General features: G+C 43.3%; 3 protein-coding genes across 4 annotated transcripts in view; 1 reads left to right on the top strand and 2 right to left on the bottom strand.

Moving 5' to 3' along the window:
• Positions 1–2847, top strand: part of LOC129774059 (serine/threonine-protein kinase 32B) — a 384143-nt gene extending 381296 nt beyond the window's left edge. For both annotated transcript variants that reach the window (XM_055777758.1, XM_055777762.1), the window contains one exon: positions 1569–2847. In XM_055777758.1, the coding sequence (XP_055633733.1) occupies positions 1569–2213 (645 nt within the window). In that variant the 3' untranslated portion in view covers positions 2214–2847. The remainder of the gene's footprint in view (positions 1–1568) is intronic.
• Positions 2848–9899: 7052 nt separating this feature from the next.
• On the bottom strand, positions 9900–11330 carry LOC129761619 (uncharacterized). The gene has a single exon (XM_055759353.1). The coding sequence runs from the start codon at positions 11328–11330 to the stop codon at positions 9900–9902; it is 1431 nt and encodes a 476-aa protein (XP_055615328.1).
• A 60-nt stretch (positions 11331–11390) lies between these two features.
• Positions 11391–14414, bottom strand: LOC129761618 (uncharacterized). The gene has a single exon (XM_055759352.1). It carries the CDS (start codon positions 14412–14414, stop codon positions 11391–11393), a length of 3024 nt encoding a protein of 1007 aa, XP_055615327.1.
• Between the last annotated feature and the right edge of the window lie 1530 nt (positions 14415–15944).

Here is a 15944-nt window from a genome sequence, read left to right as displayed (position 1 = left end):
ATGTGATGCGAAACGATGTGGTGTACGGTTTCGATGAGAATGATCGTTACGGCAGCGGAGCGGGTATTTTTAAGCTGACTGGCTGGCTCGAGAATTACGCATGTGTGAGACTGCGACCAATCTTTCGTTTTTTCTTTTTCCTTTCCAATCGTGCTTCATTCTATTTCGCTGCTACTCTGGTTGCCCGTTTTGGTCGGTACGATTTGAGGAGCACAAAATGGACCAATCAAAAATGGGCACATAGTGCATTTGGACAATGCTTGATATTTCACAATTATTCAATTATTTATCTCAAGAAAAGTGAAATGTTATTCGTAATGATAGATGCGTAGATATATTTCCTATCAATTGATGCAAAAACCTTTGCGATCTATTGAGAAATGCTCGAGTTATAATCGTTCCAAATCTTGCATTTTTTCCTACTTGTTCAGTGCCTAGATTTCCATTTCACCCCCTATATCTTCCGGTTAGACGTAGTCCTACGTCAAAAATGGACAAAAATTTCCGATTTCTCGTGGGTTTACCTTCACACGCACTGACGAAACTACCCATGCAGCATCAATCATAGTAACCCATGAGTCAGCAGAAATAAATTGACAGCTCTATCAGTCGAACTCTAACCATGATGCGTCGAAAACGGACATCGTGCGCCACATGGTGGACGCCAGATACGCCCGTTCCGGCATTTACAACATCTCGGCACTATTGGACAACAATCAGAGCATCGAAAGAAAGTCCGGTTCCGGACGGCCGACGACCCTGAGCGACAAGAAGCTCCAAAGCATGCTGAAGAGGAAGATCTCCAAAGCATGCTGAAGAGGAAGACCGAAGGAAAAGTGGCTACATCGCTGCGTGCGCTTGGCTTGGTCACTGCAACCGGCCAAACAGTGAAAAAGTACCTGACGAACATGGACATACATGTCAGGAAGCGGAAGTCCCGTCGACTGGTCTCGGAGCTGCAGGCAATGACTCAGCGGTAGCGGCTAAATCAGATGGTTAGAGAATATGGAGCGGCTGAATATCTATGTGGTACCCAAGTCGGCGAACCCGCCCAACGTCCCCCAGCTGCGTCCCATCGAGAATTTCTGGGCAAATCTGAAGCGCAGATCTACTCCAACAATTTTGTCGCGAAAACTGAGAAGGATTTGATATATAAAACGAAGGAAGAACTCAAAAACATGCCTACACGCATGTTTTCGTCCGTCATGGCGAATGCTTCGGTTAACTGCCAGAAGGCCACTCGCAAGGGCGTAGAATTTTTAAACCAATATAATTACCTTCCATGGGAAATTTATCAAACTCAATTACCTGTCTTAGTTTTTTTTATCATCATCCGAAAAAAATCCATTTTTATTAATGTAAACGTTAGTCACGCAATTTTCAGTAGCTGCATAGCGAGTGTTTTCGGTTAAATTGTACAATGACCGATGCGTGGCCATTTCTGAATCGTTTAAGCCACATTACACCGTTTCCAAATACTTGATTAATTTTACGAATTTACCCACCCACCGTTTTTACATGCATCCTACCAACTGTAACCCGTTTGCATTTTATTTCCTCTTCCGCAGCTTCTCAGCGTCCATCCGGGGGCCCGCATCAGCAGCCAGCGGGAGCTGCAGCAGACGAAGCTGCTCCGGGGCACCAACTTCGAGCGGATTCTCGACAAGAAAACCAACCCCCCCTTCAAACCCTCGAAGGACCACCTGAACTGCGATCCCAGCCTGGAGCTGGAGGAGATGATCATCGAGACGAAACCACTGCACAAAAAGAAGAAACGGCTGGCGAAGCAACGCTCGGTCCACCGTCGGGACAACCCAAACCAGCCCCAGCAGGATCAGCTAAGTCAGCTGGATCGACGGTTGCTGGAGGAGTTTCTGGTGTACAACCGGTTCAAGGAGCAGAAACGGAAAGCGATGGAACTGAAGGAGTCCGAGTGGCAACAGGAGTTGGATGAGGCGATGGCTAGCTCCGAAGCTGTGGTCGGGTCGGAATCCAAGGAAGCCCTGCGGCTGGACACGATCAGTGAGGGGAAGAACGATGAAGGGGAAGAGGTGCCGGAGAAGCCTAACCCACTCACATCTGATGAGAATAGTCACGACATTAGCAACAACAATAACAACAATGTTAAAGGGAACGATCCGGAAAAGGAACAGCAGCAGGCGGACAGTTTGGACTACATTGATCGTACGCCTTCCCCAAAGCCGAGCATTTAGTGACATTTAGTTCCTATCCCGATCAATTAACGTTTGTTTGCCTGAAAACAGGCGTTCCGACAGCTTCTTGTGATACATAAAGACGTTTATGGGTTAATGCATTGTTACAGAAAACTTTAAAGATCCAACAGTTCCAAACTTCTCATTTTGTGTCTATTATCCTTCACTTAACCATATTGGCAGAGTTAAGACGATGAACGAGACTGAGAATGTAAGTCATAGGGCAATCACAGTAGGCGTGGTGAGTGGAAAGCACAGAAACAAATACAAGTCAAAAACACCATTGTGAATACAACTAAATCTAAGTAGGCACCGACCCCCCAACCGTTCTCTCGGTGGGGAAGAAATCCAAACAATCAATCAATCTCCTTTATCCGCGCTAGTCACCGCACCAAGAGGCGGAAGCTTACTATCGTAGTGAATTATATACAAAAATTTAATTATATTTATCACAGAAAAAAGGTAAATGGTGAAGTAGATGAACAGGCAAATAATAGCAAATCTTAGAGGAAGCACGTAGTCAAAGGCGTACTTAGTATTCACGGCGCTCTCCTGAGGATGAAAGTATTCGATTCGGTGAAGTGATTTGTCAATTTTCCCAGAAAGTGGAATAAAATCGATTTAGGATAGATAATTGCATCGGTGTTGTCAGTAGGAAAGAAATCCTAAGCTTCCCGCATTAAATAATCATCGGGGTATCACAGCCGTAAGCCGCACCTTCCGCCGAGAGCTGAGCCGAGAACGCAATTTCCTCTCGTTATCCCGTTCTGTCAACACAAACGCTTGCCGGCAAACGAGCGTCAATGTTTGATGTGACAGTTCCGTGTTGCGTTGCGTTCCATGCGTCTCCTCCAGACCGGCTGCCTGAGTGAAAGTGATTCCTCGTAAAACAATTCCTCCACTCAACCACCGGAAATAAGCTTTCGGGGGAAGATAAAGCCAACCTCGCTTGGCTGATACTTGGTAGCTGTGGTGAATAAACACGCCACCTGTTATCTCCCAGATCTTTTCCCGCATATACCGTCATGCGGGGCTACTCTCGACGTTTTGGGTTTCCGATACTATATTTAGAGCATATGGGAAATCGCTTTTTCTATTATTTCTTCACTTTTCCAATTTTTCTCGCCGTATAAACTTTCCTTGGGTGAAACTAAACACAACAAAATAGACAGCTTAAACCAAACGTTCCGTTCTCGAGCGGGAACACACCTTGGGTTTTATTTATGAAAATTGAAATAAATCGTTTCATATATCAAGTTATTTTTATTTTTTTATTTTATTTTATTGTCGTCAATCTAAATTGTAGACCGATACATTCTTAATACTACTTAAAACCACTTACTTAAAACTAAAAATCTAAAGAGAGCTGGCTGGATAATTTATCCGTTTAATTTAAAAGACGAGATTTTAACACAACTGCTACCATATACAATTTTACAATTACACTTGTGCTAAATTTTTCACAATACACGAGATCGGTCATTGATATGAAATTTCACGAAGCAACCAACATTAAAGTCCCAAATTTGAATTTTATAAGCTAGAATTAATCGTATCACTCACCCTACTTGCAATATAAAAATGCCCCCAACTTGCATATATTTGCAATGTCGATTTCCCCCGGTAGCTTGGTTTTGATGTCTCTGTTAGGGGACCGCCGCATGTGTCGTTAATTTCGCCCAATTAGAAGTGGATATTTCCGCCAGGATAGAGGTTGAGATTTTTCAATTGTTCGATAGTTAGTTTCATGACATATATTATTTTATTCAACATAAAAAATTGTTATGGAGTGCCGAAATCGATTGACTCAAACATTTCATCAATCCATCATGAAATGACTGAGCAATAAACGTTTGAAATTGGACAATTTTCCCGATGTGTTCGATTTCCGATTTTCAATTTGTACCCCAATATGTTCCCGAAAGACGTAATCCTACGTCAAAAACCGTTGTACAGAACTGCCCAAATATGCATGGTTGACGTTACGACCAAAACTCTCAGTGTTGGTAAAACGCGTTTTTCAGCGGTGAACGATTGATATAAAATAATCTATCTATTCATTAAACATTACCTGTCAAAAATAGGCCGGAGGGGTTTTAGTTATTTTGATTCAATTGAAAAACGCATTATTTACCCACTAGAAGTACGTTGTTCTGACCCTAATTTCAACTATTTTCTATGAATTTTCAGACATTCTCACCAAAACTTACCATTGTAATATAAAATTATCTTTAAACACAATTTTTGTATATTCTTTCACTACTTGCAAACAAAAGTGAGTTTCATTTACATAGAGTACTAATTTGTTTAATTGAATAAAAATTCATAATTTTTATCTTAAAAGTGTGTTCACAAAACGAAACCAACTGAACGAAATGGTATGATAAACACTTTATTCGAATAATAAAATGTCTACGCGTTATATGCTTGTTACTTTTTCATCGAAAAACTTGTTTCAATAGCCTTAAAATTGCTTTCAAAAAAGGCTATTGAAATCACCAATCGGTATATAAGCGAGCGCCGCTCGGAAATCCACTAAGTTCTAATTGAACAGCGATTTGAGCATGTTGTCGCTGTTGTGGTGAAGCTAACTTCGTTCATAATGAAAGCGCTGATGAACGGTGTCACCAAGAGCCTGTTTGTGCACCTTAGGCCAGAAGAGAATCCATCAGGAGGAGAGTGATGCCACAAACGGTTTCGCTTGAGACATCGGAGCAGCCACCACACACACATACACGCGCGGAACTATTTTCGTTAGGTTGCCATCCAGCATCGAGAAGGTTCCGGAAAGATGTCATCGTTGCTGAAAAATAATCTACCAGTTCCCCTTGGAATTGAAAAATACATTCATGCGAAGGTATTTGTTTTAATTTTAATACTACAACCAAATACATTTGGTTTTGTGATTTTTCAATCAAGTGCAATGGTGGTGATCGAGTTAGCATTAACCACTGGTGGGCTTCGAGTATCGAGGAGAATCTGGAAAGATGTTATCGTTATCGTGAAGTGCAATTAGCAGGAAAGCTTCTGAAGATTATTCTTCCCCATCAGTAGAATATTTTCGTATCCAATATTGAATGTTTCGCATCGCGAAAATCATATAATTTTCAGTCGATTATTGCTCAGTCGCTGAAAGTTTCAAACTCAGAGAGTTCGTCCGCCTTTGGGTTGCCTTCCAAATTGCCATCGTAAACCACACCTTCTCTCGATTCAATCATGGACAAAAAGTATACTTAAGCGATACTCTGGTGGTGAAAGGCATTCATTCCACTCTCTGCTGTTGTGTTGAGCAGTAACGACGTGTTTTAGCTTGCTCGTGTGTCTAGTAAAAAACAAAAAAAGTAAAAGTGTTAGTTCCCTCGCGCTGGACGTCGACGTCCCCATGAATCAAGCCGCAGGCAAAACGCGCGCTGGCGCAAGTGGTAGCAGCAACGGGAAGCGCTCCCGGTCTACAAACGTCGCCGAACTATCGGAGGAATCTCCTGATCCGTCGGCTAAGAAGCTGCTGGCGAACAATCGATATGCTGTTCTCGAGAATGGTGACGAACCGAAATTGGAAAAAAAAAGGAGAAACTGCCGCCGATCTATGTGAAAGGCTTCCCGGAGGGGCTTCATGCTCGAATTGCCTTTTTCATCGAGAAGGGTTTGAGGTGCACCATCCGCCGTAGCACGGAGGGCTTCAAGTTGATGGTCCCTGGCATGAGTCACGAAATGGCCGTGCTGGAGATACTGAAACAGCGGAATTGTGAATATTTCTCTCACGACATCGAGGCTGAGAAACCGCTCAAGGTGGTGCTCCGCGGTCTCCACGATATGGACTCCAAGGAATTATCGGCTGAACTCGAGAAAAACGGGCTCAAGCCAGTTCAGATTTTCAAAATGAAGCGGCACGACCAGACCCGGACGTACCGTGACCAACTTTATCTCGTTCATTTCGCCAAGAACTCGACATGCCTGAAGGACCTCCAGAATATTCGGGAGCTCTTCTATATCGCAGTTGTGTGGGATCGCTACAAACCGGTCCACAGAGACGTTACCCAATGCTCGAATTGTTTCATGTTTAGGCATGGCACACGAAACTGCCACATGGCATCCCGCTGCATTAATTGCGGCAAAACCCACGATGCTGATGGTTGTCAACACATGAAGGACGGTGTCCCTGTCTGCGCGAACTGCGGAGCCGGTCACAAACCCACCAGCAGTACGTGTCCGAAGAGGGCGGAGTATATTGAGATCCGAAAGCGTGCCTCCGTCAATAACCAACCAGGACGAAAGCGCAACCCACGTCCACCAGCAGCCAACGATGCGCAATTTCCCGCACTTCAACAACGCCGTGCAGCTCCAAATCTGCCCCCTCTTCCACTCAACAATGTTCGGAACCGTAGCGAGCCCACCGCCCCCACCGCAAGCAACCAAGTGGTTCCTAGCGGCTCCTCAGTGCAGCATCGGCTCATGGACGCAGCATCTCAGCAGAATCAAACCCCCCTCCCGGGTCTGTCGTACTCGCGTGTTACATCCGGCACGACCGCTGAGGGCGCACCTTTGAATGATAAGGAGCTTGTTCTGCTAGTCTCCGAGGTCATCAGGATTCAACGCACATGCAAGACTTTGAATGAACAGCTTGAGGCTGTTCTTGCCCTCGTCTCCAAGTATGGACCGTAACATCCTACGTATAGCTAACTGGAACGCTTGCTCGCTCAAGAGCAAAGCCATTGAGCTCGTTGACTTTCTCAACGAGCACAAGATAGACGTTATAATTATCACGGAAACGCACCTTAAGCCCGGTATAAACGTCTTCCTACCAGATTTCCGGCTCGTGAGGCTTGATAGGACCAGCTCCAGGGGTGGTGGCGTGGCCATCGCACTAAGGCGAAATATTTGCTGTCAGCTGCTTCCAACCTTTGAGCTGAAAATCATCGAGGCCGTAGGGGTCTCTAGCCCCGTCGGTCCCCTCACCATAGTAGCAGTTTACTGCCCCAGACAATCAAATGCACGGGACGGCTCGGCAGCAATTCTTCGAAGTGACATCATCAAACTGACCCGGCGGCGACAGCAGTTCATCATCGGTGGCGACTTAAATGCGAAGCATCATGCGTGGGGCAACAGCCGTAGTAACCAGAACGGTTTGATCCTGCACAACGATCTACAAGAAGCACAGTACACCATTCTGTGTCCGGACGGTCCCACCTGGCTGAGCCGGTCCGGTGTTCATGCGACCATTGACATATTCATCACAAACACGATTAACATCTCGGAATCATCCGGGAACTGGTCCCATAGTTTTAAAATTTTTAATTAAATTTTAGTTAGGTAGGTTATCAAATTTTTCAAATTAATAATTAATACATCCCTCTTTACGGGATCATATGTAAACTAGGCTCACAACTAAAAATTTCAAACAATTAGTAAATCCAAAATGTACCAAAGATGCCGGGCCCCTAAGGCTGAGAAATTGATCTGTAAACCAAATTTTGTAATTTTAAAAAATCCTCAAATAAATGAACTTTAAGCTTTAAAGTGAAAGGCATTCATTTTTCGTGAGGACATCGACAAGACAACATCGTTACTGAACGAGCTGAACGGCGAGGAATCGAGGGATTCATTACCTGGCCTGACCTGACCTGAGACGCATTCATTTTGTTTGGAACTGTGAGGGAGCGCAGAAAAGCCGAACTATCAGGAGCTTAAGAAAATGCGATCAAGAGAGTATCAGCATCGAAAAACATCGAAGACATTGGAGCAGCCGCCACACACACACATACACGCGCAGAACTATTTTCGTTTGGTTGCCATCCAGCATCGAGAAGATTCCGGAAAGATGTTATCGTTGCTGATAAATAATCTGTCAGTTCCCTTGGAATTCAAAATTACATTCAAGCGAAAGAGTTTATTATGTTTTCTATCCATAGAGTAATGCGGGGCAAAGGTGCGCACCTAACTGGTCGTCCAATAACTCTTGAAATAAAAGCAAATAAAATTTCGTTTGCTTACCAAATTGTAACTATATATTTTACCTTCGAAACGTAGTACAAGCATTTTTTGTAATTGGACAAATACCTATTTTAATACAAAAAGACAATTGCGCACCTAGTGGGGGCAAAGGTGCGCACTTATTGAATTGATCTTCTGAGATAACTCATACCAAAAATAGATGCTTTATCATCAGAAGCGAGATAAGCATCATTACTAGCGAGTGTAGGCACCATCCAGTAGGCAGGAGGTGGTGTTCTGTATTTTTTATGGGTGGAGAAGAGTGGATGATATGGTCGAACATACCACGTGGAAATTTTTGGGAGGAAGGAGACTGACAATATAAGGTATCCGGAAATGTCCAACATTCGAAACAGAATTCGTTTTAATTAACAAACTAGCTGACCCAGGGAACTTCGTCCCACCCACAATTGATGTATTGATTGAAATCATTTCGAACACTCAAGTTCCCACAGAAATTATTTTTATGTACATAATCTATACTCGCCGTATATAATTTCTTTTTTGACAAATAAACCTGATGCAGACTAAGACGCATCAATCCTGATATTGACTGTTTGAATCCGTGGCTCCGTTCTTGAGTTAAATCGTGAGGAACGGACACCAAATCATTTTTATTTATATAGATCAAGTTTATAAATACATAGTTACCTTCACTTGATTTATTTTAAACCCATTGTTGAAAAAAAAACAATATTGATTTGAAGTTCATTGTGAAAACATAAACATAAAGGTCTGCCGCAATCCGACACTTCGAGACTCCCTTCCGAAGTCTCTGTCGGGCCATTTGAGCATTTCTGAAGTGCCTTTCTTCAAATCAGTTTTCTTCTTGTGGGTCCCGTTAAAAATTTTGTTAAAAACATTTTATAAATTTTTTTCAGAGCAAAACGCTAGTGCGAGCTTTTACCCCACAGTCACTGCGCACCTTTGCCCCACAAGCAATTTTTGAACTAATCGAATTTTTAAAAAAAAGTTCTTGAACTTTTTCACAAAATCGAATACGCACTATCATCTACTATAGAATGAAGGTTTCCTTGACATTGTAGCTTCGAACTTTCCAGTTATTTTAGGTAAGTAAATCGTCATCTCCTGAACTGAAAAAAATTGATCAAAACATCGCAAAACTCTTTTTACCTCATAACTTTTTGCCACTTTCATGAAATGTATCTTTTTTATATGTGTGAGCTGCTGGTGTAATAATGTATCAAACGATTACACTGTTGTCGAAATTTTATGCTCGTTTGCTTCAAAATGGCCAGAGCGCACCTTTGCCCCGCATTACTTTATAATTGTTGTAGTGGACGGAAAAAAATAGCTGATTTTGATAGCTTTATTAATGAAGCGCTTCAAAGCTGAAAGTTTAACATCTGTCAGAAACTAGGTGAATAAAGAATATGTTCTACATACAATTCAGTTTCCTTCCAGTTACTTAAAGTCCAACTAACAACGTAATATATCCAATAGATTTCACTCTGCTCGACCAATTCGCCTAAGCTGAAATCTATTGTACAATCCATTAAGTCTGCTACTAATATTAATTTGGATCTCTCAATACCTACTTCTTATATCAATGGGTTATTTTAATATTCGCTGATTAATTCAGTATCTTATAACCAATATAAATTTCTGTCGCATTCAATGGTTATTCTAAGCATCCGTAGTAAACACCGCCGTCCAAAACAATAAGCCGAGATGTCAAACCGTTGTAGCTGTTGGCTGCCTTTGTTGTGCAGGGCTACCTAATTCGTCCGGGTTACCAGGGGTATTTTGCGGCGGCAACATCCTCCCCCCAATGGAACCTTCGGCTTTCGAAGTTACATCACTTTCAACAAACTCCAGAACAGCTAGTTTTGAAGATGGACGTCTCAGTATTCCTCCTGAGGTTTGTACTATAACTTGTCTGACGGCACCATCTGCTGCTGTAATCACTTCTAGAACTCGTCCACGGGTCCATTGATTCCGCTTTCTATCGTCAATGATTAGCACCAACTCTCCAGGTTGAATGTTTTTCGTTTTTCCAAACCACTTTGTACGCTTCGTGAGTGTCGGCATATATTCCCTCACCCATCTCTTCCAAAATCTATCCAGTTGCTTTTGCAGAGTTCTCCAGGATCGTCTCAGTTCATTAGCATCGCCGATGTGTTGGACCGAAGGCTGTGTAACTCCTGATGAACTGCCGAGCAAGAAATGGTTTGGCGTTAAAGCTACCTGTTCCGTTGACTGTAGCGGTAAGTACGTTAGTGGACGACTATTAACTATCGACTCAGCCTCCACTAACAGCGTTTGGAAAGCCTCGTCATCTAGTTTTTCATCACCATAAGACGTTGACAGTGCAGACTTGACTGAACGTACCATACGTTCCCAACACCCTCCCATGTGGGGCGCGCCGGGGGGAATGAACCTCCACGTCGTGGAAGCGTTGGTGAATGTAGCGGATAACCCAACATATATCTGTTGACGAAGAATTCTTTCTGCGCCATGGAAGTTCGTTCCATTGTCGCTATGTAATTCTATAGGAGCTCCTCGACGATTGACGAACCTACGTACACTCATAATGAAGGCCTCCGTCGTGAGGCTGTAAACAACCTCCACGTGAATTGCTCGTATAGTTAGACACGTAAAGAGAGCTACCCATCGTTTTTCATGACATCGTCCTCTTTTTACTAAGATTGGTCCGAAATAATCCACTCCAACGTACGTGAAGGGCCGAACAAAAGGTGATAGTCGTGCTTCGGGTAGTGGAGCCATTTGTGGAACAACCGGACACGCTTTTCGCATTCTACATAGCAGGCAGCGGTTGGATATATTTCGTACAACTCGCCGCAAGTGTGGGATGCAAAACTGTTGGCGAGCTTCGTTCACAACTGTCTCATTATAGCCATGTTTAAACTTTCGATGCAAATCTTCCAAAATCAAATTTGTTACGTGATGTTTTTGAGGAAGTATCACTGGGAATTTTACACCATAGGCAGTTCGCTTGGCTGCTCCAATTCGTCCATCGACTCGTAGGACTCCCTGCTTATCGACCTTAGGGGTGAATTGATAAATGGAACTAGTCCTTTCAACTGTGTTCCCAGATCCCGTCAGCATAGCCATCTCTTCTGGATACGATTCCCATTGTGTCATCTTGAACAATGTTATTTCTGCTTTTTGCAATTCGCTCTGTGTAAGATGACATCTCGAACGTCAGCCGCCTTGTGAGAATTCGTTACAAATCTGTGGTTTCGTGGTTTCCAGAATCTCTGCAACCCGATGGGCTACGAACGGTCGATATATATGAGGATCCTTGTTGATCCAAGTGTGAGCTGTTTGCGAATCTGTCCAGAAATACCGTTTGGAGATAGAGAAAGTGTGACCATCCACCACCAGCTTCATCATGCGCGAGCCCAGGACACAGGCCTGAAGTTCTAGTCTAGGAATACTCATATGTTTGAGTGGGGCTACCTTCGCCTTGGCAGCAACCAACGATACCTCAACCTCTCCTTGAGCGTTAATTATATGGAAGTAGCATGCGCAGGAATAGGCAGTTGGACTAGCATCAACAAAGACATGAAGCTGGACATTCTCAAAGCTGAAGCTATCTGGACGACGAAAGTAACAGCGGGGAATTCGAACTTTATTTATGTCATACAGTATTTTTACCCAATCCCGCCAGCGTTGAAAAATGTTATTATCCACTAACTCGTCCCACTTCGTTCCAGCACGCCACACGTCTTGGATAAGAATTCTACCGAATATAAGATACGGTGTAAGAAGTCCCAACGGGTCGAAAAGAGTCATCACGCATTGTAGGATTTGACGCTTAGTAGGTATTGTGTCATTTTCGATTATTTTCCTGATGTTTTCTCGCATGGTCGTCTCGAAATGGATCACATCCTCTTCACTGTTCCACAGCATACCCAGCACACGTTCGGGAGTACCAGCATTCTCTAAATTGAGATTTTTCTCAACCTTTTTCGCATTTTCTCCTAGGTGCTTCAGAACTGCCGGACTGTTGGAGCACCAGTTGCGGATCTCGAAACCTCCTCTTCTGTGTACTTCTCTAACGGCTGTTGCCACTCGTTTGGCTTCTTCTTCGTCGGGGAAGCTATCAAGATAGTCATCCACGTAGTGGTTATACAGAATTCCTTCGACGGCTCTAGTGAATTCTTGTGCGAATCTCTGAGCGTTTGTGTTCTTCACAAACTGTGCAGTCGCTGGTGAGCTGGTTGAGCCGAACGTAGCTACATCCATCACAAATATTTCGGGATCGTGGGAAGAGTCAGGGGACCATAGGAAACATTGTGAGTACCGGTCGAGCCAACGGATAAAAATCTGGTGAAACATCTCCCTAATGTCACCGACTACTGCCACCTGGTGTTGCCGAAAATGGAAGATAACTGTTGGTAAAGACGTCAACTGATCGGGCCCTTTCAATAGCATGCCGTTCAACGAAACACCATCGACTTTCGCTGAGGCGTCCCATATAAGGCGAACTTTCGAAGGTTTTTTTGGGTTGACTACTGCACCTAAGGGCAGGAACCAAATTCTACGAGGATCGACAGCCGCTAATTCTCCGACTGATGCACGATGAGCATAACCTTTGTCGATGTATTCCTGTATCTGACGTTGAATATTTTCCTTCAAAGTCGGATCCTTTTCCATTCTACGCTGCAAACAGTGTAGTCTTTTGATGGCCATTGGATAGCTGTCTGGAAATTCAAAATCATCGAATTTCCACAGGAGGCCTGACTCGAATCGATCGCCCACTGAAACTGTGGTTTCCTGCAGTATCTTTAACGCCCGTTGATCTTCCTTAGACATACACTCGTTTCTTGGACGAGCCCCGACTTCCTCGATCGAAAAATACGTCTTGATCGTTTCATCCATAGATTCATCTCTATTGCATTCGCAGATATGCATGTTGACAGAGGGAAATCTAGCGTTCCTTTGACCGCCATAGACGCACCATCCAAGCCGAGTTTTCACGGCCACTGGATTACCTTCTTCTCCTTCCCGTGTCTTCAAAGGCAGTGTCAATTTGAGATTGTCAATTCCAATAAGCAAGCGAGGTACAGCGCCACGGTACCCTTCGATTGGAATTCCTTGAAGGTGTTGATAGTGCAGTTGCATGTCATTGATTGGTAGCGTTTGCACCGGTAGGTCTAGTGACTGGATTGTTCCGACATCATTTAACCAATAACGCTTCATCTTTCCGATTCCTGATATTTCAAATGTAACTCGCCTGAATTGCTTTTCCTCGCGGGTCACGTTGCTCGTCCATTTCAAGCATAGTGGCTTATCATAGCCATTGACTTCGAGATTGTCCGCCAAACTGCTCTCTATCATCGTAAGAGACGAGCCCTCATCCAAAAAGGCAAATGTATCTATGCTACCAGTACGACCGTAGAGGGTAACTGGTACGATGCGGAAAAGAAGTTTCGATAGTTGATCTTGATGCACATGATGATCTTCTGTCTGACTCTTCCTCTGAGCTGCTTGTACTGAGGAGGGGGAGTGTAACAATGGGTGATGGCGATACTGACAACCATCGACACCACAACGAGTGGTGCTACGGCATGACCTTCGTCCGTGACCAAAGAGACACGTACGACAAATTGCTTTGCTTTGTATCGTTTTCCAACGTTCATCGATTGACATGGCCCAGAAAACCCTGCACTCCTTCGCTCGATGTCCGTATTTCCGACAAATCAAACATTCAATTCCCGCTGAATCAACGGGGCGCTTTTTAATTTCTATTTCTTCCAAGCATTCCTCATTATCAGCATGAACGAAACTCTGGTCTATTCGTCTTTGCTTTTCACGTCTGACTAATCGTTCGCTTGCATTGAACGATGACACGCTGTATGCATCTTCTACAATCCCTTCCATAAACATGCTAAATGTCTTTAAATTAACGGTAGGAGATTGATTTCGGTAACCTGCCCATTTCATTTTGTATTCTGCGGGTAGTTTGGCCACCAGATCTTTCAGTAGTGTTGGATTGGCTAAGTGTTCTTGTAAGTTCGCTGCAACAATATGGTCACAAAGTCCTTGTACCATTGTTCCGAAGTCGATCATGGTCTCGAGTTTGTCAGCCCTCGGAATCGGAGTGGATTTAACTTTTTCGACGAACTCTTCAATGAGTATTTCAGGGCGGCCAAATCGCATCGTTAATGACTCTATCACCTGAGGAACGGACGCTGAAGGATTAATCGGCTGCGCACGCATTGCCTTTCAGGCAGCGCTGGAGGCGAATCATATTTTCACCGTTGCTATACCCGCAGGCCTCCGTCGTATAATTATAGTTGCTGATGAACACTGCGACCGAATACATTTGGTTTTGTGATTTTTCAATCAAGTGCAATCAACGTAAGACCACGTCTTTCGGCAATTTATGAGAGGTGCAATGAATCTTAAGAAGGAATTCCCGCTCTACGCGCACTGGCAAGCGATGTTTACTCAACAATTTCTAAAACGAGAAATGGGTGTTGTGAGAAAAGATGAGCGAACGCAAATATTATGTAGACTGATTTGATGCAACAGATATTTTGTCTATTGGAAATGGAATACAAATCATATCACAATACAAGCAATGTATTATGTATTATACAACTTTCGTTTGATTGCTTCTTTTGCTGAATATTGTGCCTCCAACGTAACGCTCTCGTTTTCGAAGTCCCCCTGGAGTTTTTAAACGGTTTTTTTTTAGCTGTGACATATTTGTATGTTTGTATGTAACATCTTTGTCTATGGCGCGGTACCACATTAATTGAAATATGACCCCTTTCCTGTTGACCGGTTGATCTGGAATTTGGAACACACCTTTATCTTTGCAGTCATTATAAAACTGCGTATTTCATGATCTTAAAAATCCAAGATGGCGACCGCTACAAAATGGCGGAATACATATTTTCTCTAAGCCCCATCAATATGGGTATCAAATGAAGGAATTGACTAGTAGATCACAGTTATTCATGAGGAGTGCAAAGCCCAATTATATCACGATACCAGACGATAAATTCCTATTACGATATGCTTGCCATCAACTGTGTGTTCGTTGCCGGCTGAACAATAACTCCTACAACATTTGCACCGCACGACATTTACACGACAAATTTTGATTTTTTCGTATTTGAATCTAAACGTTTGAGTATTTGCTGAGTGCTGAGGTTTTATTTTATCCTTTGATTTTTTAATCCATCTTTGATTTATTTTATCCAGATAAAATATTTGTGAGAGATTATTTTACCACAAGAAGAAAACAAAGTTTTCCATTCACATCGAATGATAATTTAAAGGGTGTGTCACATCAAACTGCATCACGGAAAAAACGCTGTAGAAATTTAATTTTTAGGAATTATATCTTCAGCTTCCGCTTATAATCAGATAAGAGTGTATAGATCACGTTGGCCATGCTTCACTGTCAATTTTTCGTAAATTTGGAAAAATGTCGTCGAACGAAAAAGAGCGTCGTGAATTAATCCTGTGCACTCATTTCGAGAATCCGGAGTTGTCACATCGGGACATCGGTAAGATGCTGGGAATCGTCCAATCCACGGTCAGCAGAGTACTAAAACGATACTTCGAGAACCTAACCATCGACCGGAAGGTGAAGAACGGCAAAAATGGATGCTCCGTCAGTGAAAAAGATCACAAGTGCGTAGTTAAGCAGTTTAGACGTGATCCGAGAAGTTCGGTCCGGGATGTCGCCAATAAGCTGAATTTGTCAAGTTCATTCGTCCAGCGGACCAAGCAGCG

The sequence above is a fragment of the Toxorhynchites rutilus genome, chromosome 1 (assembly GCF_029784135.1).
Source record: "Toxorhynchites rutilus septentrionalis strain SRP chromosome 1, ASM2978413v1, whole genome shotgun sequence".
In the NCBI taxonomy this organism is placed as follows: Eukaryota; Metazoa; Arthropoda; class Insecta; order Diptera; family Culicidae; genus Toxorhynchites; species Toxorhynchites rutilus.
The sequence above is the reverse complement of the archived record's forward strand: the minus strand, read 5'-3'. Positions and strand labels throughout refer to the sequence as shown.

Excerpts from the sequence above, each read along its gene's own strand:
- LOC129761619 (XM_055759353.1), bottom strand. The coding sequence starts at position 11,330 with ATGACACAATGGGAATCGTATCCAGAAGAGATGGCTATGCTGACGGGA.
- LOC129761618 (XM_055759352.1), bottom strand. The coding sequence starts at position 14,414 with ATGCGTGCGCAGCCGATTAATCCTTCAGCGTCCGTTCCTCAGGTGATA.